This window comes from Protopterus annectens, chromosome 8.part0 (assembly GCF_019279795.1).
Source record: "Protopterus annectens isolate FY-2018-M chromosome 8.part0, PAN1.0, whole genome shotgun sequence".
Taxonomy (NCBI): domain Eukaryota; kingdom Metazoa; phylum Chordata; order Ceratodontiformes; family Protopteridae; genus Protopterus; species Protopterus annectens.
The window spans coordinates 526100310-526127887 of record NC_056741.1 but is presented as its reverse complement, the minus strand read 5'-3'; the positions used below and the strand labels follow the sequence as shown (position 1 = coordinate 526127887).

General features: G+C 38.2%; 1 protein-coding gene across 3 annotated transcripts in view; it reads left to right on the top strand.

Annotated features, from left to right (window-relative positions):
- Positions 1-27578, top strand: part of BNIPL (BCL2 interacting protein like) — a 783410-nt gene that overhangs the window by 428778 nt on the left and 327054 nt on the right. For all 3 annotated transcript variants that reach the window (XM_044080029.1, XM_044080030.1, XM_044080031.1), the window contains exons 3-4: positions 182-258; positions 14320-14541. In XM_044080029.1, coding sequence (XP_043935964.1) covers positions 182-258; positions 14320-14541 — 299 coding nt within the window. The remainder of the gene's footprint in view (positions 1-181; positions 259-14319; positions 14542-27578) is intronic.

Below are 27578 nucleotides of genomic sequence, written 5' to 3'. Positions count from 1 at the left end.
TTGTGGGAAGCCTAGCTGATGTACTCAGAGCTGTACCATGATTTGTGACTTAACATTAATACATTGCCATATTAGATTTGTTATTATTCGAAACATTTTTTCTGCATATCTGGCTTGTCTTAAATGCTTAAAACTACCCTTGTTACTGAGGAATAACCTTGTTCTTCACAATGTACAATAGACCACTGCCTGAAGATTCCGAATTTCCAGAGTCATCAGAGGAAGATCACCCGAACATTGATGAAGATGGCAAACCAGGTAATTATAGCTCTACTCCAATAATCAGTAGTAACAGTAATTAACTTCTGAATCGCAGTTTACGTGCAGTTTTGCACTTAAGAGGTACAATACATTGCATTTCTGGTTAGTTAGATCGATGTAGGCACTGATTTAGAAGGAGAGATAAGAGTACCTTTTGGGATGGAGAATGTTTAAGAAGACGAGATCCGGCTAGGTAGCTGTAGACACAAAACTGTTTTTACTAGAACTGTATGCAAGGGGCTATGACTGAGAATTAAAATACTTTGCACTATCCCTTTAAGGCCATAACAAGCAAAGACATATATAACTGCCGTCAAGAGCATTAGCTGATTCCTGTTGTTTGTTCAAAGTTGATAAGATAGGTATGAGGATTTATTTACAAAAGTGGAGGTTGTCCCACATAGAGGAACTTTATACAGTGGAGAGATCATCAAAAATTGCTTTCATTATATATGCTGTGGAGAGATAATCAAAATTGCTTTCATTATAGATGCTGAACTGTTATGCCTGTGCACATTGCGTACATGTATGCATGCATCTAATGTTCACTGTATTATATACATATACACACATACGTGTGTGTGTGTGTGTGTGTGTGTGTGTGTGTGTGTGTGTGTAGAGATATATATATATATATATATATATATATATATATATGTATATACATATAGATATTATATATATATATATATATATATATATATATATATATATATATAAAACTAGGTGGTCGACATATGTTTAATCTACCACATCTGGTTGACAGATGCTCTAGACTGACGATCCCTGGGTAGGGGAATATCCCTTTCTACAGGGATTGTGCGGTCTTGGAGTTACTATATATAATTAGCATGGGATGTGGGCGGTACACCCTCTGGCAAAAATTTGCATTGTCAACCTCTTGTGGTCAACATTCTTGCCATCGATGTTGTTGATTTGTCGACCAAAGCAGATATATATATATATATATATATATGTGTGTGTGTGTGTCAATGCATTGAACAGCAATTGGTTGAAAAAAAATATTGATTTTGCAGGGGGCAAGCCCCCTGCACACCTTGTGTGAATCTGCTCCCCACACACCCCTGCTAATTAAATATAGAAATATACTCCAATGTCAAACAGTAAAAACCCTATATGTTTGATCAGATGATTTTCGATCAGCTCTACCAAGTTTTTTTCTTGTTCAACAACTTGTATGTAGTCCATATATTTTGAGATTTTATCATGAAAGATCGAAAAGTCACAAAACGCTGAGCTACCACTGAATCATAAAATATCAAATACTTCTCTTCCGCTATATCAAATACTTCTCTTCCGCTATGAAAGCTCTGTAGTAGTCAAAGTAGAGTTGTGTAAGTAAACTTACCATAACAGTAGATGTTTGAATGATCACTGCTGCAGTAGCCTTAGCCTTATCTATAAAGATTATATCCTGCAAGGATATAATAGCCGGCCAGCTTCCAAAGCTTCAAGGGAACTTCTATGTGCTCAAACCGTCGGGCAGCTCAAGCAGAGCTGACTGAAAGGCATGTTTGTGTGCCAAGCCCTTCAGAGCATTTCTGCCAACAGAGAGAGGGATGTTGAGCCATGACAGGGCAATGCTATGAAGAAAGAAATTAAATAACCACATCTTGTCATAAACAAAACACCAAAAATCAAGGGGGATGAAGGGAGTAGCTATTACAGCAGTGATCATTCAAACTTCTACTGTTATGGTAGGTTTACTTATACAACTGCGGTATTTTCATCATATTGATCACTGATGCAGTAGTGTGAGCAATATTGGTACATTGCCCTAGCTTACTACATTTGGGAGCTGGAAGGAGAAGAATCCAGGAGAATGGCCCTTGTAAGGCTAAATCTAGACCTAGAGAAGGAATCAAGCTTATAGTGCTTTGTAAAAGTATGTACAGAGGACCAAGTTGTAGCTTCTAGAATATGTCTAGAATCCATCCATTTCCAAAAATCCATAGATGAAGCCAAGGCCCTGCTAGAGTAGGCATTGACCCTGCCTGGAAAAAATTTGTTGCGAGTATGACAAAAGGTAATAGCCATAGAGAGCCATTTTGGAAACTGTCTCTGTTGGCACAGGTTGTCCCTTCTTCCTTTCACAAGAAAAGAACAACAAATCTGAAAATCTAAAATATTTACTTCTATCAAGATAGTACCTGATTTAGTGGACATCCCAGGTATGGAGTATCCTTTCTCACTCATTTTTAAAAACAGTAAAGAAAATGGGGTAATGAATAGTTTGGTATAAAGTAAACACAGATACCACTTTAGACATAGAAGACGGATTAGTTCTCAAGGAAATTGTCTCTGTGTAAAATGAGATAGGGCAGACTCCTGATAAGAGCTTCCAACCCAGATAATTTTCTTGCATAGGTCAAATTAATCATTAAAACCGTCTTCCATGTTAAGAACCACAAGTCAGCCATGTTAACTGGTTCAAATATAGTGTTAGATTCTCTAACACAGAATTAAAATCCCAAGAAGAGAAGGGGACTGGTTTTCTTTGAGACCTCTTAAGTAAAACCTCTTTCAAAAACCTTTTGACATGAAAAACCCTTGGAAGAAGATGAGCCATGCTGAAATGGCCAATAAATGAACCTTGTTGGAGTACTAAAGGCCATAAGAAAGTAACTCACACAAATATTGTAAAACCAGAGAACAACTAGCCCTGAATTGGTGCTGGTTATGTTGTTGTTGGCAACAATTAGAAAACCCTTTCCATTTGCTAACATATGATTTTTCTAGCAGCAGCCTTTCTTGCCTCCATTAGAGCTTGCATGTCCTTTGTAAACAGGTGTCTAAAGGAAATTAAGACCCGATTATCCAAGCAGTCAGTTGAAGCTGATTGGGGTTGGGGGTATATCATACTCCCCTGATTTTGTGTGAGTAGATCCAGTGTGTGAGGAAGCTTGCAGTAATTGCCCCTGTGCATTTCACAAAGAAGGGAGAACCACTATTGCCTGTGCCAGAAATGGAGTCATCACAATCATCTGGGGAGAGTTCCTTCTGTATCTTTAGAGGTACCCCAGATATCAGTGGAAAGGGTGGAAAACACACAGGAACATCCTTGACAAAGGAAAAAGAAAAGGCATCTGTCTTCCAGTCCTTCTTGCATGGAGTCCTGGAGTAGAATCTTGCCAGATGATGATTTAGTGAGGAGACAAACGGATCTACTACAGGAACTCCCCATGGATGGATCAAATCATGGAAGACCCCCTGATCTAGTTTGCATACTTGAGGGTGTGGCCTGTCCTGCTCAGCTTCTCTGTTGCATAATATTGCTCTGACAGAATGAAAGATGACTGTAGAATGAGATTGTGATGTGAAAATGTATCCCAAGCTAACATGGCAAACCTTCAAAGGATATATGAATTGGATCTCCCTGCTTGTAGATGTACCAAATGAGTCTGAAACAACTTGAAGATGATTCAGAGAATTGAGTACTTTGATCAGGTAAATCATCATTTGTTATATTTATTTGCTTGTATCTCTCATAGGTGTCCTACACACACCTTGCATTACTATCTCTCCTGAAACTGCTTCCCAAGCAAAATCAGAGACATCTGTGATGACTGACTGCTTTGGAACAGAAAGGGATAAGTGGAGACTGAATTTAGGGATATTTATGGTCTCCATCAAGTACATTTTCTACTGACAAACTGCAGCACTTGGATTTGAAAAGACAATGGATGCTGATGCTGGGACCAAAGACATTTCAGATACCACTGTAGCTTTCTCATGTGTAGTTTTGCCAGGGTTATCTTGAGAAACATAGATGCCATGAGACCCAAAATCCTGAGGTATTCCCTCACAGTAACCGAAGTCTCAGTGGAACACCTTAGAAGTAGGTCTTTTTTTTTTTTTTTCTGTGGAAGAAAAGCTGTTCGAACAGAAGTGTCCATCTGAATACCCCAGAATCACAATCCTGTGTGAAGAAGTCAAACAGACCTTCTGAATGTTTTCTTGCAATCCCAGCTTGTGAAAGAGATCGTTCTCTCAATTGAGAGATTCCTGACACTTTGAAAAAGATTTGGGAGTATATAAAAATTAAAAAGACCAAGAACCTTTGTACATTGGCAACAGACATTCCTCCAAAGCTGACAGAACTGGAAGAATTGGTGAAGTTTCAGGAAATTCCTGCTAACAGTTCATAACATTTTCTGAGGGACTGAGAAACCTGGGTACCAATGAAAACACTGACACATTCTGGAAAAAGTCTCAGAGAAGGAACCCCAAAGGGGAATCAGAAGCTGAACTCTCCTCCGAATCAATCAAACAAAAAAAACCTCTGTCCCTTCGTCTTCCTGTCCAGATTTAGAATCTTGAGCCTCTTTTAGGAAAAAAGGTATCTTTTATTTTACTGGAAAGAAATAAGGAGGTTCATAATCGCAGGGATGGGCACAGCATTCTGACAAAACCCTTCCCTGTTCCTTCTCCCAAGATTAAGAGTAGCTGTCTATTGCCTGCTCCCAAGAATAAGAGTAGCTGTCTATTGCCTGCTGAGGGGACTGCAACAACCGCAGAGGATGGTCTGTAGTGGCTGTAGGTGCAACACCAGAGGGATCTGGGGTAAAAGATGTGGTCTAAGGTACAACAAATGGCCGCAGTAGGGTTATCCACCTGCAGCTGAGGCAAATTGCTAGCCTGCCATGGTGGCAGAGGCTGTTTGCTTAACTTTTTCTTCTAGTGTCTGGAAGGACTGACCTTGAGACCGACAGTTTGTTCCATGGTCAAGCTGAAAATGGTGCCTCTTTCCTGGGGGAAATAAGCAGTAAAAGCCAGTATAAATTAAGTCTTTAAAAGTCACTTTTCATACAAAAACACAGTAAAAAGCAATTTAAAACACTTTTGGCACAATTTCTCCACAGGAAAAAATAGACAAAAATAATGGAATGGATGTTTTTTCCCAAAGAAAATGTATCTACCCACCAAAGGAGCAACACAAGCCAACCATTGGTCCTCAAAAGCCTCAAAGAGCATACTCTTCAATGGCAGTAAACCTCTGAAGGGCTTGTAGTCCAAACTTGCCATTTAGTCATCTCATCTCGAGCTGCCTGACAGTTTGGGGTCATGGAATGTGCCCTGAAGATTGGGAAGCTGGCTTGCTGTTATATGCTTGACAGGATATAACCCATGTTGCTAAGGCTACTGCAGCAGTGATCAATATGATGAGTATCTTTAGTCACAAAACCAAGATCAAGTGCTGTATTGGTAGTGGTACTGAGAACAAACAAGAACACAGTCAGAACTGAAACCACACCACCACTGTTTATTGACAATCCAAACCCATCAAATCAAGCACTTTCAGCCCCCATACAACATGGGACTTCATCAGAATGCATTAACTTCCAGTTAAAACCTTTTATGTTTTTAAATCATGTGACTTCAAAAGGTTAAAAAGCAAACATGCTATCAGATATTCCACATAAAGTGTTTCCAAACATTTGTTTTAAATTGAAAACTGATTTTGAAAACTAACAATATTTAAAACCCATCTCAAGCATACTGCTCACTCCATTTTTTTTTATTAGCTTTGCAAAGCTTTTAAATTAAAAACACTTGCTATTGACATGTGATCATTCAACCTTAGTGGCATTTCTGCACTCAGTTTTAATTGTCACCATAATTCTCGTGCCTCCAAATATTCCAAATTTTTTTAGATGTATCCAGTATGTGTTAGTAAATCCTCTCTCTAGAGGATCTTTGTGAGTCTTTCCTCTGTAAAATGCAGGGCATTTGTAATACCATGCACTGTAGACCCCTCCTTTAACCTCACAATTAAAATGACCTTTTAGGGTGATATTACCATATTGTGGTAAAGAAATATAAGCTTCTTCCCAAACATGGTTTCATCTCTGACCGTATCCTTTTTAGGTTCTTAGTTTACACATGGACGTAAGGGAGGTTCCACTTTTGGTTAAGATTCTTTGCAAGTCATACTGTTAGGGAAAGGGTTTTTAGTAATGTAATACATGGGGTTAAGGTTGGGCGAAAGCAGGGTTAGGGTTATCCCATGTGAGTAAGGTCGTGCAGGGTGGCAAATGGTGAGCTATCTCAAAATTAGTATGTTTAAAGATATATGGGTGTGGGAGGTAGAGAGTTACTTGCCAATCTTCAAAAGCTCTTGCTTTCATACTGTGGAAGTTAATACTGTCTATTCCCAACACCACCGTCCAAGTACTACCAGTGCATTGCAGCTCATTTCAGTGAGTTTCTATGAACCCTTTTTACCCAATTAGGTGTGATCTCTGAAACATAGCTCAGTGGCATCCATTTCCACAAAAGTGATGGTGCTAGGTCAAGTTCTCCAGTTAGGCAATTAATGTGAGTGACAGCTGTTACATTTCTGTCATGATTGAAAGAAATAGGTTTGTTCAAAGGCTGGTACACTGAAACCAACCACTTCTATGAGCTATTTGCTATTTTGTGTACTTGATGGAAGAAGAAAGAAAAAACTTTTGTTCATTTCTGCCCTTCCCTATTTTCCATCTGTCCCAAACTTTTTTTTAATGTTTTCCCTTATTTTCTCCACTAACCATTTTAGAAGTCAACCCCATAAAACACCACCCAAATTATGAAAATATTAGAAAGGTGTGTACCATAAATCCTATGTTTGTAACCTCTCCTCATTTTCCATTTGTTAATATTCCGCCAAAACAGCCCAGCATAATCATAAGTACCTCATACCAAATCTTCTCTATCCCTTCTGATTTATAGATGGAACAGTCCCAGTTCCTCAAGTGTATGGTAAAAGTAATCAGTATAACTCCCTATTGTCTGCACTATTATCTTGTAAAACTTTAACTGTTTTAATAAATGCTAAATTTTATGCAGACAAGTTATGTTTGTATTGATGAGCATTTTATGTGAGACTAATGGAGTGACAAGTTAAACCAACTGGATCGCCTTGTTATCTCAGATACAATTCTGTCATCAGAGAGTTAAATAAGAGACCGTATAATCACTAAAGGTTTATGGGAAGATTACATTTATGGCAGACTATCTGACCACATAAGAAATCTTCAGTCATGTGATCAGCACTGCTAAAGCACTTTCTTTGTATGGGATGTAATACACAAAGTACTGCATCTTAATGCCTGCTTTGTATGTATATATATATATATATATATTTATATATATATATATATATATATATATGTGTGTGTATATATATATATATATATATATATATATATATATATATATATATATATATATATATATATATATATATATATATATGTGTGTGTGGTCTACTTTGAAATTCCTACACCCAAAATATCAACGTTTAAAATCCCGAGAAGAAAATAACTAAACTGCAGTAACTCAAACATTGGATTATTAGGAGGCTAAGTACACACTTGGCCAAATGGTAATGAAAGTAATATCGAGGTAAGTAAACCTACCTAGGTTGGGGGCTACATCCTCCACACTCCCTGTTTGCCAAGTGTATACTTACCCTTGCAAAATCTGATGTTTGAGTTTCCGCAGTTTCATTATTTTCCCCTCGGGATTTTAAAGATCAATATTTTGGACGTTGGTATTTTGAAGTAGACCCAGATATATCTCACTCACTCATTTATATATTTGTATATATATATATATATATATATATATATATATATATATATATAAATATGTGTGTGTGAGTGTATCTGTGTGATATGTGTGTGTGTGAGTGAGTGTATCTGTGTGATATGTGTGTGTGTGAGTGAGTGTATATTAGGGTTGCCACCTTTTCAAATGCCTAAAGTGGGACATTTTTGGTACAAATATCCGATTTTGCAGGCCGAAACATGCCCACGGCCAGTACAAAGGCCAGAACTTCACTTTTTTTGCCTAAATAAAAGCTTATTCTTGTAGCATTTTAGTTGCTTAACATTTAGGTGTTTCAGATGCATAATAACTGTTTTATGCAACTATTACTTAAAATATAGGAAATAATTTTGTCCTAAAATCTCAGGACTTTTGCCATTTTTACAATTGGTTTGCAGGACACAACTGCACAAAGAGGGACTGTCCCTCGCAAAGTGGGCCAGGTGGTAATGCTAGTGTATATGTGTGATATGTGTGTGTGAGTGAGTGTATCTGTGTGATGTGTGTGAGTGAGTGTATCTGTGTGATGTGTGTGAGTGAGTGTATCTGTGTGATGTGTGTGTGTGAGTGAGTGTATCTGTGTGATGTGTGTGTGTGAGTGAGTGTATCTGTGTGATGTGTGTGTGTGTGTGTGAGTGAGTGTAGATGTGTGTGTGTGAGTGAGTGTATCTGTGTGATGTGTGTGTGTGTGTGTGTGTGAGTGTATCTGTGTGATGTGTGTGTGTGTGTGTGTGTGTGTGTGTGTGTGTGTGTGTGTGTGTGTGTGTGTGTGTGTATCTGTGATGTGTGTGTGTGTGTGTATCTGTGATGTGTGTGTGTGTATCTGTGTGATGTGTGTTTGTGTGAGTGAGTGTATCTGTGTGATATGTGTGTTTGTGTGAGTGAGTGTATCTGTGTGATATGTGTGTTTGTGTGAGTGAGTGTATCTGTGTGATATGTGTGTTTGTGTGAGTGAGTGTATCTGTGTGATGTGCGTGTGTGTAGTGTATCTGTGTGATGCGTGTGTGTGAGTGTATCTGTGTGATGCGTGTGTGTGAGTGAGTGTATCTGTGTGATGTGCGTGTGTGTGTGTGTATCTGTGTGATGTGTGTGTGAGTGAGTGTATCTGTGTGATATGTGTGTGTGTGAGTGAGTGTATCTGTGTGATATGTGTGTGTGTGTAGTGTATCTGTGTGATATGTGTGTGTGTGTAGTGTATCTGTGTGATGTGTGTGAGTGAGTGTATCTGTGTGATGTGTGTGTGAGTGAGTGAGTGTATCTGTGTGATGTGTGTGTGTGTGTGTGTGTGTGTGTGAGAGAGAGTGAGTGTATCTGTGTGATGTGTGTGTGTATTTATATATATATATATATATATATATATATATATATATATATATATATATATGTGTGTATGTATGTATGTAGGTAAGTGTATGTACAGTGGTTATAAAATGTTTACACACCCCTGTTAAAATGCCAAGTTTTTGTGATATACAAAAATGAGACCAGAGTAAATAATTTCAAAACATTTCCCACCTTTAATGTGACCTATAATCAGTACAATTCATTTGAAAAACAAACAAATCTGTTGGGGGGAAAATATAAAAAACAAAAAAATGCACAATAAGCTGGTTGCAGAAGTTTGCACACCCTTAAACTACTACTTTGTTGAAGCACTTTTTGATTTAATTACAGCATTTAGTCTTCTTGGGTAAGAGTCTATCAGCATGGCACATCTTGACTTGGCAATATTTGCCCAATCTTCCTTGCAAAAGTGCTCCAAATCTGTCAGATGATGAGGGCATCTGTTGTGCACAGCCTCTTCAGGTCACCCCACAGATGTTCTATTGGATTTGGGTCTAGGCTCTGGCTGGGCCATTCCAAAACTTTAATTTCCTTCTGGTGAAGCCATTCATTTGTTGATTTGGATGTATGCTTGGGGACATTGTCATGTTGAAAGAAGAAATTCCTCTTCATCTTCAGCTTTCTAGCAGATGCCTGGAAGGTTTTAGGCCAGAAGTGGCTGGTATTTGGAACTGTTCATAATTCCCTCCACTTTGACTAAAGCCCCAGTTCCAGCTGAAGAAAAGCAACCCCCAAAGCATGATACTGCCACCACCATGCTTCACCTTGGGGGTGGTGTTCTTTTGGTGATATGAAGTGTTGTTTTTGCACCAAACGTACCTTTTGGAATTGTGGCCAAAAAGTTTAACCTAGGTCTCAGACCATAACACATTTCCCCACATGCTTTTGGGAGACTTCATGTATTGTTTTGCAAATTTTAGCCAGGCATGGATGTTTTTCTGTGTAAGAAAAGGCTTTTGTCTTGCAACCCTACCCTGTAGCCCAGACATATGGAGAATACAAGAGATTGTCACATGTAGTACACAACCAGTACTTGTCAGAAATTCCTGCAGCTCCTTCACTCTTGCTGTAGGTCTTTTGGCAGCTTCCCTGACCAGTTATTGCCTTGTCTTTTCATCAATTTTGGAACGACGTCCAGTTCTTTACAATGTCATTGTTGTCCCATATTTTCTCCACTTTTTGATGACTGTCTTCACTGTGTTCCATGGTTTAGCCAATGCTTTGTACCCTTCTCCTGACTCTGATACCTTTCAAAAATGAGATCCCTTTGATGCTTTGTAAGCTCTCTGTAAACTATGGCTTTTGTTGTAACAGGCAACTGAGTAAATGTCAGGAAAGTCCTACTATGACAGCTGAACTTTATTTGGGGTTAATCAAAGTCTCTTTAACTGATGGCAGGTGTGTACACAAGAAGACTGAATGCTGTAATTAAATCAAAAGGTGGTTCAAAAAATTAGTTTAAGGGTGTACACAGATTTTTCTCCTAACAGCTTTGTTTGTTTTTCAATTGAATTGCACAGGTTATAGGTCATATTAAAGGTTGGAAAAGTTTTGAAATGATATATTGTGGTCTCATTTTTTATATCACAAAAACCTGTCATTTTAACAGGGATGTGTAAACTTTTATATCCACTGTATATAAATGAGAGTACTTAAAATGAGAAAAGCTCCCAACTGACAACATTCTTTGGTGGACAAAATAGGTGGTCAACAGGTGTGAGAGATCAACAGCCCCTAGGAAGGTGACCCTTCCCCAGGGATTGTGCTATCTCAGAGGTAGTACATATAATTAGCAGGGGGTGTGGAGCATGCATGGTGGTGTTGCCCCTCTGTGAAAACCTTGTTTTTGAGTCAGCATGCTCCAAAGGTATACTTGGAGCATGCACAATGCCGTTTCAACACTATGAATGTTGATCTTTGTGTCACCATTCGCAACATTCAAATTTTTGAGTTTGTGTGTTTAAGTATGTATATATGCATGTTTGTATAGATAGATATACATATGTAAAAGAAAAAAAGGATGCCATGTAGTTCAGGTAAATCAGCCAGTAGATATGGAGTAGCGATTCCAATTAAAAAGAAAAAAAGAGATTTTCCCTTTCCTTTCAAAGAAATGTGTGCAAGCCAAGGGAGATTGGTATAGCAGTCTCCAATGTTCTCTGATCTTCAAGTATGATAATAACTTCAAGCTGGTCTTATCATGACTAAGTTAGCTGAGGAGAAAAACATTTAATCAGAGTTCTTTATATCTCTGTTGTTAATTCAGCTTATTGTTGGTCACGCACATAACTCGCTTTATTTAGAATCATGATTTAAAGAAATAAATGGAAAACCGTATGGTGCAATGCTTATCAAGGTGTACCTTTCTCCAAATTTATACACCAACAGTTCATTGCACAATGCTTACCTGATACCTTACAAGCCAGGTGCTATAGAAAATACTGAATACTATTAAGGAGCAATGCCATAGCAGATATACTTCACCTTTTTTTTTTTGAATGTGAATCTGTTCAGCCCATGCTGTCTTTTATATTGAAAAACACTGAAAATGTGTTTTTCAGCAGTGATATTAGAGGGCTCCCTGACATGTCTTATTGCCTCACTCAAGTGCTATCGAGCTCCCATATTCAGACAGCATTCACAGCTTGAAAAAAACACTTTTGCAGAGGACCAAGCCTCCATGCCCTCCTAATGTGAAGAGTTACATCCTCCCAGACCTGTTATTTATATATACCAACTCTGTGGTCGCAGCATCACAGGGAAAAGAAAATTTCCAGTATACCAGTCGCTCACGAGTGATCGTACAATTGATGGTCAACCACTAATATTTTGAAAACAAGCCTGGCTTCCCACTGCTAGATATGCACACTAATGGTAGAGGTAAGGCTTTGTTTATTTTCTCATGGCTCCTAGTATACACTGTCAGCCTCTTTAGTAAGAATAACTGTCCACCAAGAATATCAAAACTGAACTTTTTGTTAGCCTAAAGAAGGCTAGCTGCTGCTAAGAAACATGAAGTAGATCCTTCATTTTTTTTACATGTATCCCAGGACAAAGTGTACCATGAAGGAGGCTGAATTTTGGGCAGGGTGTTTCTCTTGTCATCCTCTGCTACAAAGTAGGGTTGGGGTATGGGTGCACTTTGGCAATAATCCATACATAAGAAAGCCATTGAAATGTCTCATCCATGTGGCATTTGCCATGCTACAGCAGTGGGACAGCAGCTCCATAGTACTGTGTCCTATTGTATTGATTGATTGTGCCATGCTTTGCTTTTTTACAGCTACATTACAGTGGGCTGTCCTGTTAATACTTTTTTGTAGACTGGGTATGTTGAGCATGTGATATGGAAGTCTGTTTTGTTGATTTTTAAGATCATCTTCCTTCTTGTGGGTTTGCTTATTTTGTATTTTCCTAGTCTGATATAAATCTTAAATAAAAAAGACCGACTAGAAAAAGCAGTGCAGGCAGTTCTTGCTATGGGGAAGATGGAGGCAGCGCAGGCAGTTCTTGCTATGGGGAAGATGGAGGCAGCGCAGGCAGTTCTTGCTATGGGGAAGATGGAGGCAGCGCAGGCAGTTCTTGCTATGGGGAAGATGGAGGCAGCGCAGGCAGTTCTTGCTATGGGGAAGATGGAGGGCAGCGCAGGCAGTTCTTGCTATGGGGAAGATGGAGGCAGCGTAGGCAGTTCTTGCTATGGGGAAGATGGAGGCCGCACAGGCAGTTCTTGCTATGAGGAAGATATAGGCAGCGCAGGCAGTTCTTGATATGGGGAAGATGGAGAGTATAAACGTCAGTGTCGCATGTATTGAAGATTCACTGGAATATAGCAACTAGACACAGTGTTTTGCCAAGATTTAAGGCTAGAAAGGCAGGGGTAGAGTAAAAAGAAATCCACAGCTGAGAAAAACTGAACAGTGCGTCCAACTCTCCATTCTTGTATGACGAGCTCTCTTTGTTTTACTCACAGTCTGGAGTTTGAATACCACTCAGATTTGCCATAATGCTGTTCTTATGCTGCAGTGTTACATTTCTAAATTATTTTAGGATTTGAAGGTTTGTAAACCATGTTTTATTCCATTACATCTATGGGCATATGCTGTACCCTGCCTGTTTTACTGTTTTAGATGTTTAAGTTTATTTTACTTCAGTTCAATTTATTTTAGCAAGAAGTAAGCAACAAAGGAAAAAAATTGGTCCACTGGGTCTTTTTCCTAACCATGAACGGAAATACAAAAATAAAATGGAGATGGTCACTAAATGGTGCAGCAGATAGTGTTGTCACCTCACAGCAATAGGTTCCCTGGTTCGATTCTTGGCTGGGGTGCCTTCTATGTGGAGTTTGCATGTCCTCCTTGTGTTCGTGTGGGTTTCCTCCGGGTGCTCTGGTTTCCTCCCACATTCCAATGACATGCAGTAGGTGGACTAGACACTCTAACTTAGCCATAGGTGCGAGTGTGTGATGTGGAAGAACTACCTTGGCAGCACTAGCACCCCCTGTAGTGTAAACCTTGGCTCTAGATGATTGTCATTGTTGAAGTGACACCCTGACCCCTTGTGCAAAAAAGGGGAAAAGGAGTTATGGATGGATGGATGGATTGGTACGCTAAATATCTTAAAGAATTACAACACTGATTTAACTGAAGTGTGCCTAACCCAATACAATTAGGGTTGTATTATCAAAACATGCTGTTTACAGTGATGGTTAATGGGTAGGTAGCAAAAACATTGAGACAATATACATTGATTAGTTATATACACAGCTTTACAAACTTTAACATTAACATAAGGCTTTCCTACGCAAGCTAATGTGTGCATTTTCAGATCTGAACATTTTGTAGGTGGACTCATGTTTATCTGAACTGAAACTCCTTAACTTGATATATTTACAGTAATTTTGTGTACCATATTTTGTCATCTGCTTGACCTAAGTCATGCAGGAAATGAAAGTTTTGTATTAGTACACGTTTTACATTTTTACCTTGCATTTTTCTGTTTAAGGTGCTATGTCATTGTGTGGTTATGAATGAAAGGTTGCTATAACTATGAAAATTAATCATTTGAGACCTGTGGCATAATTATCGTATGCTGCACTTTTTACAGTACCACCAAGCACCTTGGACCTCTGTGGAAACAGGCATATGAAGAAACGTCTCCTTGCTCCTGAAATTAGTCTAAATCTCGAAGGTGGTGATAAATCTGGTTCTATAGATTATCCAGATCCGACTCCTGATGATGACTTTGATATAAATATTGATGAGCTGGAAACTCCATCAGACAGTGAAACCTTTGAATTCTCGATAAGCACTGACTTTGAGTGGGAAGGTACAGTAACTGAAGTACATTGATCCTCAGTAGAAACAGTTCAGTAATAAGCAATGAATGTTATATCTGATACACATTTAATTAAACTGTTGGAAAGTAATGAATTATTCTCCTTTTTGACATGTTCCTTCACTGTAGTATTTACCGAATCAGAAATACTGAAGATTATAACTGAAAATATTGATGTTCTGTGATGTCCTCTCAATCCTTACACTTTACATTTGCCTTATAGCAACCCTAATAGCCTTTACATTTTTCTGAAAAGTTTTAAATTGGTTTACAGCATATGTTACTCCAAAGCACGTCTTCCCTTCACTTCCTCATGCTCCTCTTTTAGTCTCAGATCTTAAAATTGCAGAAATAAAGTCCTCTCTTTTTTTACATTTTGTTACTTTAATGATGGTTTGTTCATTTTAAGCCTGATTTGTCAATTGTCATTGTTTGTGTATTACATTTGAATTTACAAAGCATTTATATAGATATATCAGTGTATTTACTAACTGGTTGCTGTGAATAATGTTACCAGCAATGCATACTGCACTGGTATTGGCATATTCCCAGATGAGCCAACTGTCAAACTGAGGTTTGTGAGGTCTGACTTATTGCAGACACAAATTTAAGAACATTTCAAAACACTTAAGAAGACAGGCATTAACGTGTGAAACTGATAGGAATAATGAACTGCGCTGAAAGATTTGTGAGTAGTGTTTGACTTATTACAACATTTAGATTAGAGCATCTAGTTTTGGTGGCATGATATTTCATGGTATTGTTGTACAAGGACATGCATGGCCTCCTCTCTGGATAAACATAAACTGCGAGGTGAAGTAGTGCAGTTCTTTTGGACCTCTCAACACTGTTCTGATTCCATAATAATTTATAATTTGGGTTTGGACTGACAAGAGTAAGTATTGTATGACAGCTAGTTGGTTGCACAGGCTTTTAAACTCATTATCCTCAATAACAGTACAACTGTCTTGTGTGTTGTACAGCATTTTACCTTTGCAAATTGTTTCAGTTGTTAGGGTTGAAATTATTATACTGGGGGCCTCAAGGGTGCGTGAGTTTGCAGCTTCATACATAAAAAGCTTTGTGTGAACTTTGTGATTTTAAATTACAATATCTAGTCCTCACCAACATGTAAATCAGATACACTGCTGCAACTGTCAGTCCCTCATTAGTTAAAACTGACCACAAATCAGTAACCTTCAAGTTGGCACTAACATCAGAACTCACAAGGTGTGAAAGTGGACTAAAAAGCTTCACCAAGGAAAACTATATCCTCCCAGGTGAAGGTATAAATCCATTCCAAGCCCACCCTATGCTGGAAGTGGTAACTACGCTGAAGCTTACATTAAAGCCCTGTACAGTCACTTGCATGAATGTATAAAATCAGCCATACCAAAAAGAATCAAGGCCAGAGCCCAAGTGAAAAAAAGCTGCCATGGTGGACATTTAGCATCAACAAACTTTACAATAAATGCACAAAGTTGCTGTCCAAGAAAACAAAGGCAAGGCCCCAACAATGGAAAACCACCATCCTCAGCCTCAACAAGCAAATAAAACAGTTTATCAAATCCTCCAAGGGCTCGTTTGAGAGAAATTTATCAAGTACAGCCAACAATAACCATAAGGCCTTTTATAGCTGCATATGTAGCCTAAAGGATAAAGCCTAAGCATGTACTAGTGCCAAACAGTATCGCACACACTGACCCCACAGAGGTAGCAAACCTGCTAGTGGATAGGTTTGGAGAAAATTTCACTCCCCTATTCCCTCCTAACTTGCGACAAACCTTCCCCCAACTACCCCCCACCCTACATATCTGAAGGACAGGTCCTCAAATCCTTGTCCAAAGCAAAAAAACACGGCCTCTATGGGACAAGATGATATCCCAGGCTGTCTTCTAAACAGGCTAAAACATGAACTAGCATCACCACTAAGTACCCTTTTCAGTCATACCCTAACCACAGGCTTTGTTCCTGCGGAATGGAGAACCGCAACAGTTAGTCCTGTTCACAAAGGTGACCTAGCAGCAGACCCAGGGAATTGCAGACCCATAAGCTTGACCAGCCTCATCTGTAAGGCCATGGAACATATCATTATGGGCCTCATAAATAAAGACATAGGTGACCTCCAAACCCTGCATCCTACCCAATTCAGCTTCGTGTAGGTAAGAGCCTGCTTGTTAAATCTGGTGGATTTCTTTGAAAATGTGGCCAAGGCCATTGACGAGGGCAGATCTGTGCACACAGCATACCTCGATCTGGCAAAGGCTTTTGACACAATCCCACATTCAGGCATTGCCGATAAACATAGCAAACTGAATGTAAACTCCTTCATTGTTAGATGGGTTGCCAACTGACTCGCAAATCATACACAAACTTTCAAAGTGGGTTACTCCACATCAACCAGCAGACCTGTTACCAGTGGGGGTGCCACAGGGGTCAGTGCCGGGCCCCCTACTGTTTGGTATAGACTTCTCAAAAGTTTAGGTCAAAACTAAGGGGTTGTGGCTGACCAAATTTTCAGAGTACTGCAAACTGGGTGCAATCATTGAATCTCCAAATGATGTCAGAATACTCCAGGGGGGGTCTCATTCAGACCAATGACTGGTGTATTAGTCACAGTCTCAAACTGAATGCAAAGAAATGCATCATCATTCCCTTCAGCACAAACAATGTCCCCTCACATTATCAAGTCAACAACAATACCCTAAGTACCCATGAAGTGATAAGGGATCTGGGATTACAAGTTGACTGTGACCTTAACTTTGACCACCATGTGTCTACTGTAGTAAGGAAAGTTTTCTCTGTTTCACATTTGATTAGGAAAAGCCCCACCTTGACAGCAAAAGAAGTTATAGCCCCCTGTACTCAGCACTTATCTGGTCCATAATTGAGTACAATGCCTTGTTTGGCATGTACCGTACTAAGCACCTGCAGCAACTAGAGACACCTCAGAAGTTTTTCACAAAGAAAATCAAGAGGCTCTAGCATGTGCCTTAAACAGACCGACTAAAGTCCCTGTCACTATACTCTGTATTGTATAGAGTTCTTAGAGGAGACTTATGCCTGGCCTACAGAGTAATCCAAGACTCAAACCTAATGAACTTACTGCATATCCATAAATCAAACAGGGCTAGGGCTACCCCTTCCAGGGACATAAATATGACCTGCAACTTAAATAGAACATGCTGGAGGGACAGATTTATCTCCCAGTGACTGCTACATTTTAGAACTACCAATTCACGTGAAACAGAGCACCTCTATGACAATGTTTAAGAGAAACCTGGATGAGTGGATATAGGGCACCATAAGTTCTACTGGTATAGAGCCCTCAACTCTCCTGGACATGGGCAGTCATCACTAAATGCAGTCTTGGGTATTGATTAGCATCTCTATGTTATTACATTTGGATGAAATATCTAGGCTTAAAATGACCTCTGGGTCGATAGCCTAATAATCTCCTATGATCCTTTGATACTGTCGAGTAGATTTTAGAAAAGAGAACATAACAGCCACACAAAACATATCCAAAATGTTTATGATTTTGTGTAAAATTCACTGTGCAGTACATTGGACTAAAATAAATTAATTCTTTACAGTATCATTACTTATGTAAGCTCTCTTGATAATTACGTTACTCTAACATAGTCTAATAATCTTTGAAGGTGAATTGCTGTAAACACTCGTGTCAGCTTAAGACTAAATTTCTGCCTTTTGCCTCCTATCTTTGTTTACAATTATTTACTGGACACAGACCAATTAAATTGAGAGACTAGATGATGACAAATGGTCTTTGAGTACTTCAGATCCCCCCAACTTGAACACAGAATATAGTGTGTGTTTCATTTTATTGTTTTTGGTCTGTGGTGTTTGAGGTGTCACTGATCCATTTTATTTAGCTTTCAGGGGACCGTTTGATTCTATGGATTTCTTCTTTTTAACTTCAGTTTTTAAAAAAATCAACACTTTGCAGAGATGACCAAATTAGCACAGTATATTGGGAAATCTTAAGAGTGCTATAGGTATATATGGACTGGGCTTATTAGAACCTGTTGCACAGGTACTCAGAATGCACTGCACTACAGGGGACAGAGGGAATATTGGAGGAAGACCCAAGTTTTTTTGCCAGTCAAAATAAGCTTATGAATTAGAAGCATTGCAAATCTTGAAACCTCCATTTTTTTATTTGTGTATCCATAAACATGTATCACTTTTCTTGTTTGTAATACATTATTACTGATTTATTTACATTTTGTGAAACCTTTCCTAGTCTTTCTGTGTCTTGAAAAGCATTCTGGTACAGAAAACGACCAGAGATGAAACATATACCTGACTTAAGAAATGTCTGATGATGGTGTTCTGCAAGATTTTGCTTGGCAATAGTAGGTTGGATGCCGAGTACTAAAGTATCTTGTCAGAGCTTGTAGATACGGAAACTACTACTCATAAAGTCTGATTACTGAAAGAGTTTAACACTAGACAGCTGCCTGTTGTTTGAATTTGCCTTCTTTGTACAGGTAGTCCTTTGTCCTCGTCCATTTTCATGGGCAGGTATGAGGAGTCTGAAAATTGTTCTAAGTAAGTTATGATGCTGGGGCTTCAGTCACATTTAAGGGAAGCTGGGAAAAGACCTGCAAATGTGGCATGTACATATTAGCAAATCATATAATCATGCATGTCCTGCTAGCAGGTCTTGGAATAGGACCTTTGCTAACATTTATTCAGTTTTAATCTTCTTTGGGACTGGGATAAAGTTACCAGCCAACCTGGTGTTCCATTCATTTCTTTAAAACACTTTGGTATAGAGGATGATAGCTTGATTAACCCCATATTATTACAGAAATGAAAAAAGAAAACTGAATAATGAGCTGTGTATGTTCATAAATGCATTGTCCGGAAATATTTTTAACTGAATTGCAAACACTTTGTTGTTAACTGACATGCCTTCATGTTAGAAAATAACTGCTGTTAACTGTGTGATAAGCAGACTTGGTGCTGAGGTTCTAAAATAAACTTTTAGCTTGCACAATAGGCACAATTAAATGGCTGTTAGATGTTATATATGCAACTATTTGATCATGTGAGAATGTGTTTCTGCACATGGCTGCTGTCACTGCTGCACATTTTCTGTTTCTCTTGCTAGTTCATTGTGTTTTTTACATGACAGTGCTACTAAATCTTATCTGTATGGAATGCATATGTTATCTGTGCTAAAATATACTTCATATGATTCTGACTGAAAAACATTCTCAGGTGGAGGTCTGTAGCAGATGTGTGGAATGTGCACAGATTTTGCAGAGTGAAATGTGAACCTCAAAAGCTAAACAGAAAGAGTTTTTCAGCAGGAAATTATTGATCTAAAGGTAAAAGGCAATTATTTTGCAAGCAGTTTTTGTATTTTCCTATTTCAACTGAACAAAAATGTTTGAACCAAACCAATTTTAGGGATAGTGATGGGTTACAAGTGTTATGCATTAATATTCTCACAGCCTCGGAATCACCAATGAGTGTACGACCACCTCTAGTTTCAAAAAGAATGTATTTATTCCACAATGGCGAATAAAAACCACAAGTAGTATACACACTAAACGTTAAGCGCTTTCACCCACAGCACAGTGGGCTTCATCAGAACATAGTAATTACACTGAATTCAACCTATATTTAAAATTTGGTGCCAAATTACAGCTGATATTGAGCTTTTAAACTTTTAAAGCGGTACCTACGTGATTGTCTGTACCAGCTGTCTCGCTCTAATCTGCCCTATCCATACAAGGCACCACATAAAAATGTAAATGGATGTGTTTTTCTAAAAATATAACCCCTTTCAAAAACCTAAAAACTAACAACAAATTACATATTCCGAAACACTTTATATGAGTGTAGAAACTAATACATATACAATAAGAGTCCTATCCTGGACATATAAAACTGCTTAAAAACATATAATAAGAATAATAGAAGTACATTATATAACATTCTAATAAGATATGTGTGTGAATTATACACAAATAGATAAAATATGGAGTGTTGTATATGCAGAACCATTGAGTAATAAGCTTAAGTGTGCGACTATGATATTTAGTATATGGCAAAGCTATAACACTGTTACTAGATTCACATTCCTGTACTACTAAAACAGTGTAAAAAATAGTGTAAAATATATATGATTTGATGTGCTATAGTATAATAGAATATTAGTATAATATTAATGTAATAATAAATAGTTGATGTAATGATGTGATTTCTACTAACACCTATTTCTTTATGACCAAACTACATAATAATATATACCAACGATATTATTTCATCTCCAGAATGGGCTTGCATGGGATGTGGTCATTAAGACCTGGTGAAGTTACTGCATCCAAATACAATTGCTACCAAACTTCCTTGAAAGTCAAGGTTTTTTATCTTTGGTATATATTATTGTGTAGTTTGGTCATAAAGAAATAGGTGTTAGCAGAAATCACATCATTACATCAACTATTTATTACATTAATATTATACTAATATTCAATTATACTATAGCACATCAAATCATATATATTTTTACACTATTTTTAACACTATTTTAGTAGTACAGGAATGTGAATCTAGTAACAGTGTTATAGCTTTACCATATACTAAATATCATAGTCGCACACAAGCTTATTACTCAATGGTTCTGCATACACAACACTCCATATTTTATCTATTTGTGTATAATTCACACACATATCTTATTAGAATGTTATATAATGTACTTCTATTATTATTATTATTATATGTTTTTAAGCAGTTTTATATGTCCAGGATAGGACTATTTTATTGTATATGTATTAGTTTCTACACTCATATAAAGTGTTTTGGAATATGAAATTTGTTGTTAGTTTTTAGGTTTTTGAAAGGGGTTATATTTTTAGAAAAAACACATCCATTTACATTTTTATGTGGTGCCTTGTATGGATATGGCATATTAGAGTGAGACAGCTGGTACAGACAATCACGTAAGTACCACTTTAAAAGTTTAAAAGCTCAATATCAGCTGTAATTTGGCACCAGATTTTAAATATAGGTTGAATTCAGTGTAATTACTAAGTTCTGATGAAGCCCACTGTGCTGTGGGTGAAAGCGCTTAACTTTTAGTGTGTATACTACTTGTGGTTTTTATTCGCTATTGTGGAATAAATACATTATTTTTTAAACTAGAGGTGGTCGTACACTCATTGGAGATTCCGAGGCTGTGAGAATATTTGCTGCCTATCTTTTCATTTACATTCAGTGTTATGCATTAATAGTAATTATTCTTCACATTAAATGTGTGCACAATAAATAAGGAGAGTATTCAAAAATATATAATGTTCAGTTAAATAGCGAGAAGAACAGGGACGTTCAGGGTGGAAGGTGAGAGGGTGATTCAGAACGCAAGAAGTATGATCATGCTGTGGTATAAATAACACAGTATACATGGTAACACAGAAAGAATAGTCCCAAACCAAGGGCACAGGCAGGAAACAGATGAATTCAACGGCAAATGCACACCACGAACTGAAGAATCTAGTACAGGAACAAATTCAAGGCAGGACACCAACATAATCCACAACAACGAGATTTATTCAGAGACTTAGCGCTTTCACCTTACAAGGCATCATCAGAGTCATTGCAATAACCCTCTTTTATATACTGTGAACAATTCATTAACCAATTAATTAATCAATTAAACAATCTACAACATTAAAACATTTAAACCTATATACACTCACCCTAACAGCCTTTGCATAAAAATTGATACCACTATTCAATGAATCATACAATAAATTCAAAACAGATCTACTAAAATAAACATATATATTGCATTTATATCTACTTCTTCAGTAATATATGCATTTATAAATACATATAATAATTCTAGCATCAAATGTCAACCTATAAAATCTAAAAATATTTACAAAAAATTTTTTAATAATATATATGTAAATATATTTGTTATTTTTAACTAATAACTATTATCATGTTTGTAGTTCAACTAGGTATAAACAATTATCACCTCTACAAGACCTGTGATTGATGTACCAAAAGAGGTTTTGTAGAAATGTAATCATTAAGCCCAGGGTAGCACATAGCATTTAACCTAAATTGCCAATTGCCATTCCATTTCCTTTAAAGCTACCTTGTTTTTAATGTCACCTCCACTATCCAAAGAAACCTTATCAATAGCAAAAAACATGAATTTCTTAAAATTGTTGCACTTGACACTATGTAGATATAAAGCATTGTGGGTGTCTTTATTTTTAATGGATCTGAGATGTTCAGGAATCCTGTCCCTTAATCTGCGGGTAGTCATCCCGACATAAAATGCCTCACAGGATATACAGTTGGCCACATATACTAAATTTTTTGAGTTACAATTACATATTCCTGGACAGGACAAGGTGTATTTATATCCTGAAATAACCACATAGGGGCCATCTGCTATAAACCTACAGCATCTACAGTTTCCACATTTACTCATCCTTGACCTACCATGCTGCCTATTCTTTTCAAACATACCTTTCAGATTTGGTCCCCTGCTGTACACTATCGCAGGTTCATCTCCCACCACCTTCTTCAAATCAACATTCAAACAATGGTCCCACACATTCCTCAATACTGCACACAATTCCTTGGATTTATCATTGTAATTAATAATGAAGCATGGACCCTCAAGATTTTTAAAATTATTATTCTCATTTATCAATTCCACAGAACTTTGGGTTTCCATCTCAGCTACATGATCACCCCTTAAAATGGGGACATAAATACTACGTCTTTTTTTATAAATTTCTTTCTTTACTCTTCGCAATAAACTGATAGGGTAGCCTCGCTCCAATAACATTCCAATTAATTTATAAATTTCTAATCTAAATGTCACATCATCACTCACTAACCTAGAAATACGTGCCATTTGTCCTTTTATTACCCCCTTCCGTTGATGAAAGGGGTGGCAACTCGAAAAATGTAATAATGAATTTGAGTAGTTGTCCTTCCTATAAATTGTACTTGACATCTCATTACCCATTTTTGAAATATTAATATCTAAGTAATTGATACTCTCTGCATCCCAGGAAAAAGTGAACTTTAAATAATCAGTGGTGCCATTTAAGTACTCTACAAATTCCTTGTATGGATATGGCAGATTAGAGTGAGACAGCTGGTACAGACAATCACGTAGGTACCACTTTAAAAGTTTAAAAGCTCAATATCAGCTGTAATTTGGCACCAGATTTTAAATATAGGTTGAATTCAGTGTAATTACTATGTTCTGATGAAGCCCACTGTGCTGTGGGTGAAAGCGCTTAACTTTTAGTGTGTATACTACTTGTGGTTTTTATTCGCTATTGTGAAATAAATACATTATTCTTTAAACTAGAGGTGGTCGTACACTCATTGGAGATTCCGAGGCTGTGAGAATATTTGTTGTCTATCTTTTCATTTACATTCAGTGTTATGCATTAATAGTAATTATTCTTCACATTAAATGTGTGCACAATAAATAAGGAGAGTATTCAAAAATATATAATGTTCAGTTAAATAGCGAGAAGAACAGGGACGTTCAGGGTGGGAGAGGGGGTGATTCAGAACGCAAGAAGTATGATCATGCTGTGGTATAAATAACACAGTATACATGGTATGCAAATGAATGCATACTGAAATGTAAATAAGGGCCTGTATGCAATGATGAAAGGTAATATGGCTAAGTGATTTAGAAATGTATAATAATAATAACAATAATAATAACACCAATTTCCAGTGAATACACAGTCCCTTTTCAGGGGCAGCCCAGGAGCAATGTCTAGCTAAGTGACTTGCTCAAGTTCACATAGTATATAAATAAGGGCCGAGGGAATAGAACTCTCTGCCACAGAAACTACAGCTCACAGCCTTAACCGTTAACCCTTTGTGCCACTTGCCAGATAGTAAAGGCTATAATATGTGCTACGCTATCCATCTATTCTGAACACCAGGATATGTTGGTGTATATAAGCTTAGACGTACAATGCAATGTAAATGAGAGCAGCAGCTGTATCAAAACAATAGGTGCTGGGGCTGTCTTCAGAGATTGTACCCAGAGTGTTGTGCATCATCACCCCCCTTCATGTTTTAGATACCATCACCTGTACCCCCAAAGACATTGTTGACTGGTACCATGTGGATAGGAAGACCATACATCAATTATGAGACCTGTATCTCCCACATGTGAAATCAAGTGGGATGTATGGACTGCCAACAAAGGTTTGTAGCATTATCCATCCTTGCTACTAGGACCTTTCAGCAGCTGGCAGGGGGCATTCTAGGAATTTTGCAGGCGTCTGCCTCATGGAGCCTGTAGCACTCCCTTAATGTGTTGATGTTGCATGTGGGGGAGTATATATGGTTTCCATTGACAGCAGAATGGAGAAACAAACCTATGTGGCCATTTTACAATGTAGCTTGTTTTGCCTGAAATCCTAGGCGTCATTGATTGCAACAGTCACATCACCAACAAGGCTTTACCAGATCCTTATACTGTCTGATACATCAACTGGAAGGGGGTTCCACTGTATCAGCTACATCAACTGGAAGGGGGTTCCACTGTATCAGCTACCAGGTGTCATGCAATGTTTAAGGAATCATAAACAATGCGTTTCATCCAGGCAGTTCTCATGGTTTCCACATCAGGAATATGAATGACCTTTATCTACATTTTGTGTGAATGTAAAATGACTTCCCATAATGGTTCTAATTTGTAGAATTATACATTGATGGATATGGCTCCCATCCAAGCGTGTCACAGACTATGTATAATGGTGTCAGCTGTCATGTGTTGCAGGTGATGTTGAATATGATTTGTAACCATGGATGATGACCACCCCCCCAATCCAAAAATCCTAGGCAATGGCTGAAACAACTTACAACATGGAAAATTCAGAGACATGGAATATTGTTGGATGTGTGTTTGGACTTGTAAAGGGATTGGTCCAGCACTTGAATACATCTGGTGGTGCACTGCAGGACGTACCTGAGATCTGCAGCCAGATATCTGTAGTGTGTGCCATGTGCTATGCAGACCGATATAACAACAGGGGTCTTTCACAGTACAGCCTGAGGGGCCTGTTTCTGCACATAACTCTTCCTACATTGCTGTGTCATCAGAGGAACAGGCTTTAGCAACACCCCATGCAAGGCAGTGGTGGATGCAGTATATTGCTGCACTGACAAAGAGGCAGCATCTAGTCTATAGCCATGACACAGTCAACACAGAATGTTACTGATGCATTTATTATCATGCCCAGGCAATGTAGTTCAGTGCAGTGACTGGCCATGATGTACATCAGGTATTACTTAACCCACACAGCTTTTAGAGTGGGCATGGCACAGTCATCATCATTTGCAATGGTGGGGTATGACACAGTGATACTGACAACAATGCTGTCATGTGGTACAAAAGTCAGAGGATGTGGATGTGGTAGTCACTAAGGCAAGTAATATCGTGGAGTGTGTCTGGGATCATATCTTATGGAAGTGGAGTGGAGCTGCTTTGTCATGAAGGTTAGTCATGCATAAAGTGGTGGCCTGCAACTTTGGAGCTTCATGCAGTTCATATTAGGGATGGAATAGCATTTAAACAACGTGTAACAGTGCTATGATGTGATGTCACATGTGGGAAGCCAATAAATGTGATCCAGATGGTTGGTTATCATCTGTCTAATGAACATACCATTGGATATTGTGGTACCTGCCAAGGATCTGAGTAGCAGTGTCTGCTCCCTGTCCATGTTTACCATGTCACTTTTCAGACATTGCGGCTCATCCTGCATGCCATGCAGATGTTGTATGTAATCCTGCAGGTCAGCAATGCATTTACCAATTCTACCATGATGTGCAAGACTACTGTCTATGTGTGGATCTGTGACCTTGCTGACTGATAACAACTGTTGAACATAGGTTGGAGAAAGACCTGGAGTTGGAGTGGTGACACCTGTCTTCCCTTACAGTGTGTGCAGGCACTTGAGAGAGACTGTTGCTGAAAGGCATAGCTGTCAACTGTACAGATTTTTACAGAATGTCCAGATTTTTGCCTCATATTTTTGGTCTGTTCCTCCAAAAATTTTTGGTTTGCTGGCAAATCACTATGGATTGAATTCACTAAATAATGACATTTGAATTTCAGACTTAATATCTTTCAGGAAATTCATGCTAATACAAATCCTGTTAATCTAGCAACTTTCTAAGTTTATAATAGCAATATTTAAAATATGTCCCTATTTTGCAGCTTTTGGCCCCCATTATTTTAGGCTTTGTCCAGATTTTTTGCACTAAGAGGTTGACAGGTATTTCTAACTTCGCCCCATTGCCCTATTTTCTCCAATATCTAAAATTCTAGAAAATTGTGTCCACCACCATCTTTTACCTTATCTAATTCAAAATCACCTCCTAACACCCACCCAGCATGGCTTCCGTCCTGGCCACAGTACCATAACTGCCCTACTATCCTTCTTAGAAACTGTCAATCAAACACAAGACTCTGGACTCATTGTATCCACAGTACTGCTAGATCTTTGACACCATCTCCCACACTCACTTTCTTCATCATCTGGCTAATCTCAATCTCTCCCCAAATACTCTTTCCTGGTTCTCCAGTTACCTATCTGATAGATCTCAAGCAGTCAAATGGAAGAACTCCTCCTTTTCCTTCTTGCCTACACCTACTGGCGTTCCTCAGGAGTCCATCCTTGGACCCATGCTTTTCAACATCTTTATAAATAACCTTCACACCTTCATCCCTGACACCACAGTCATCCAATACGCTGATGACTCTACCTTGGTCTGCTCTGCCCCAAACTTTCCTGAACTACTGACCAAAACCCAATTAGCCTTTACCACTACAGAGAACTGGATGCACCAAAACCACCTTTCTCTCAACTCCAATAAATCCAAAATACTAATTTTTCTCCCCTCCAAGGTTTCCTCTGGACAAAAACACTTTCAATGTCCTAAGCCAAACTAACACTGCCATTGAAGTGGTCCCCTCT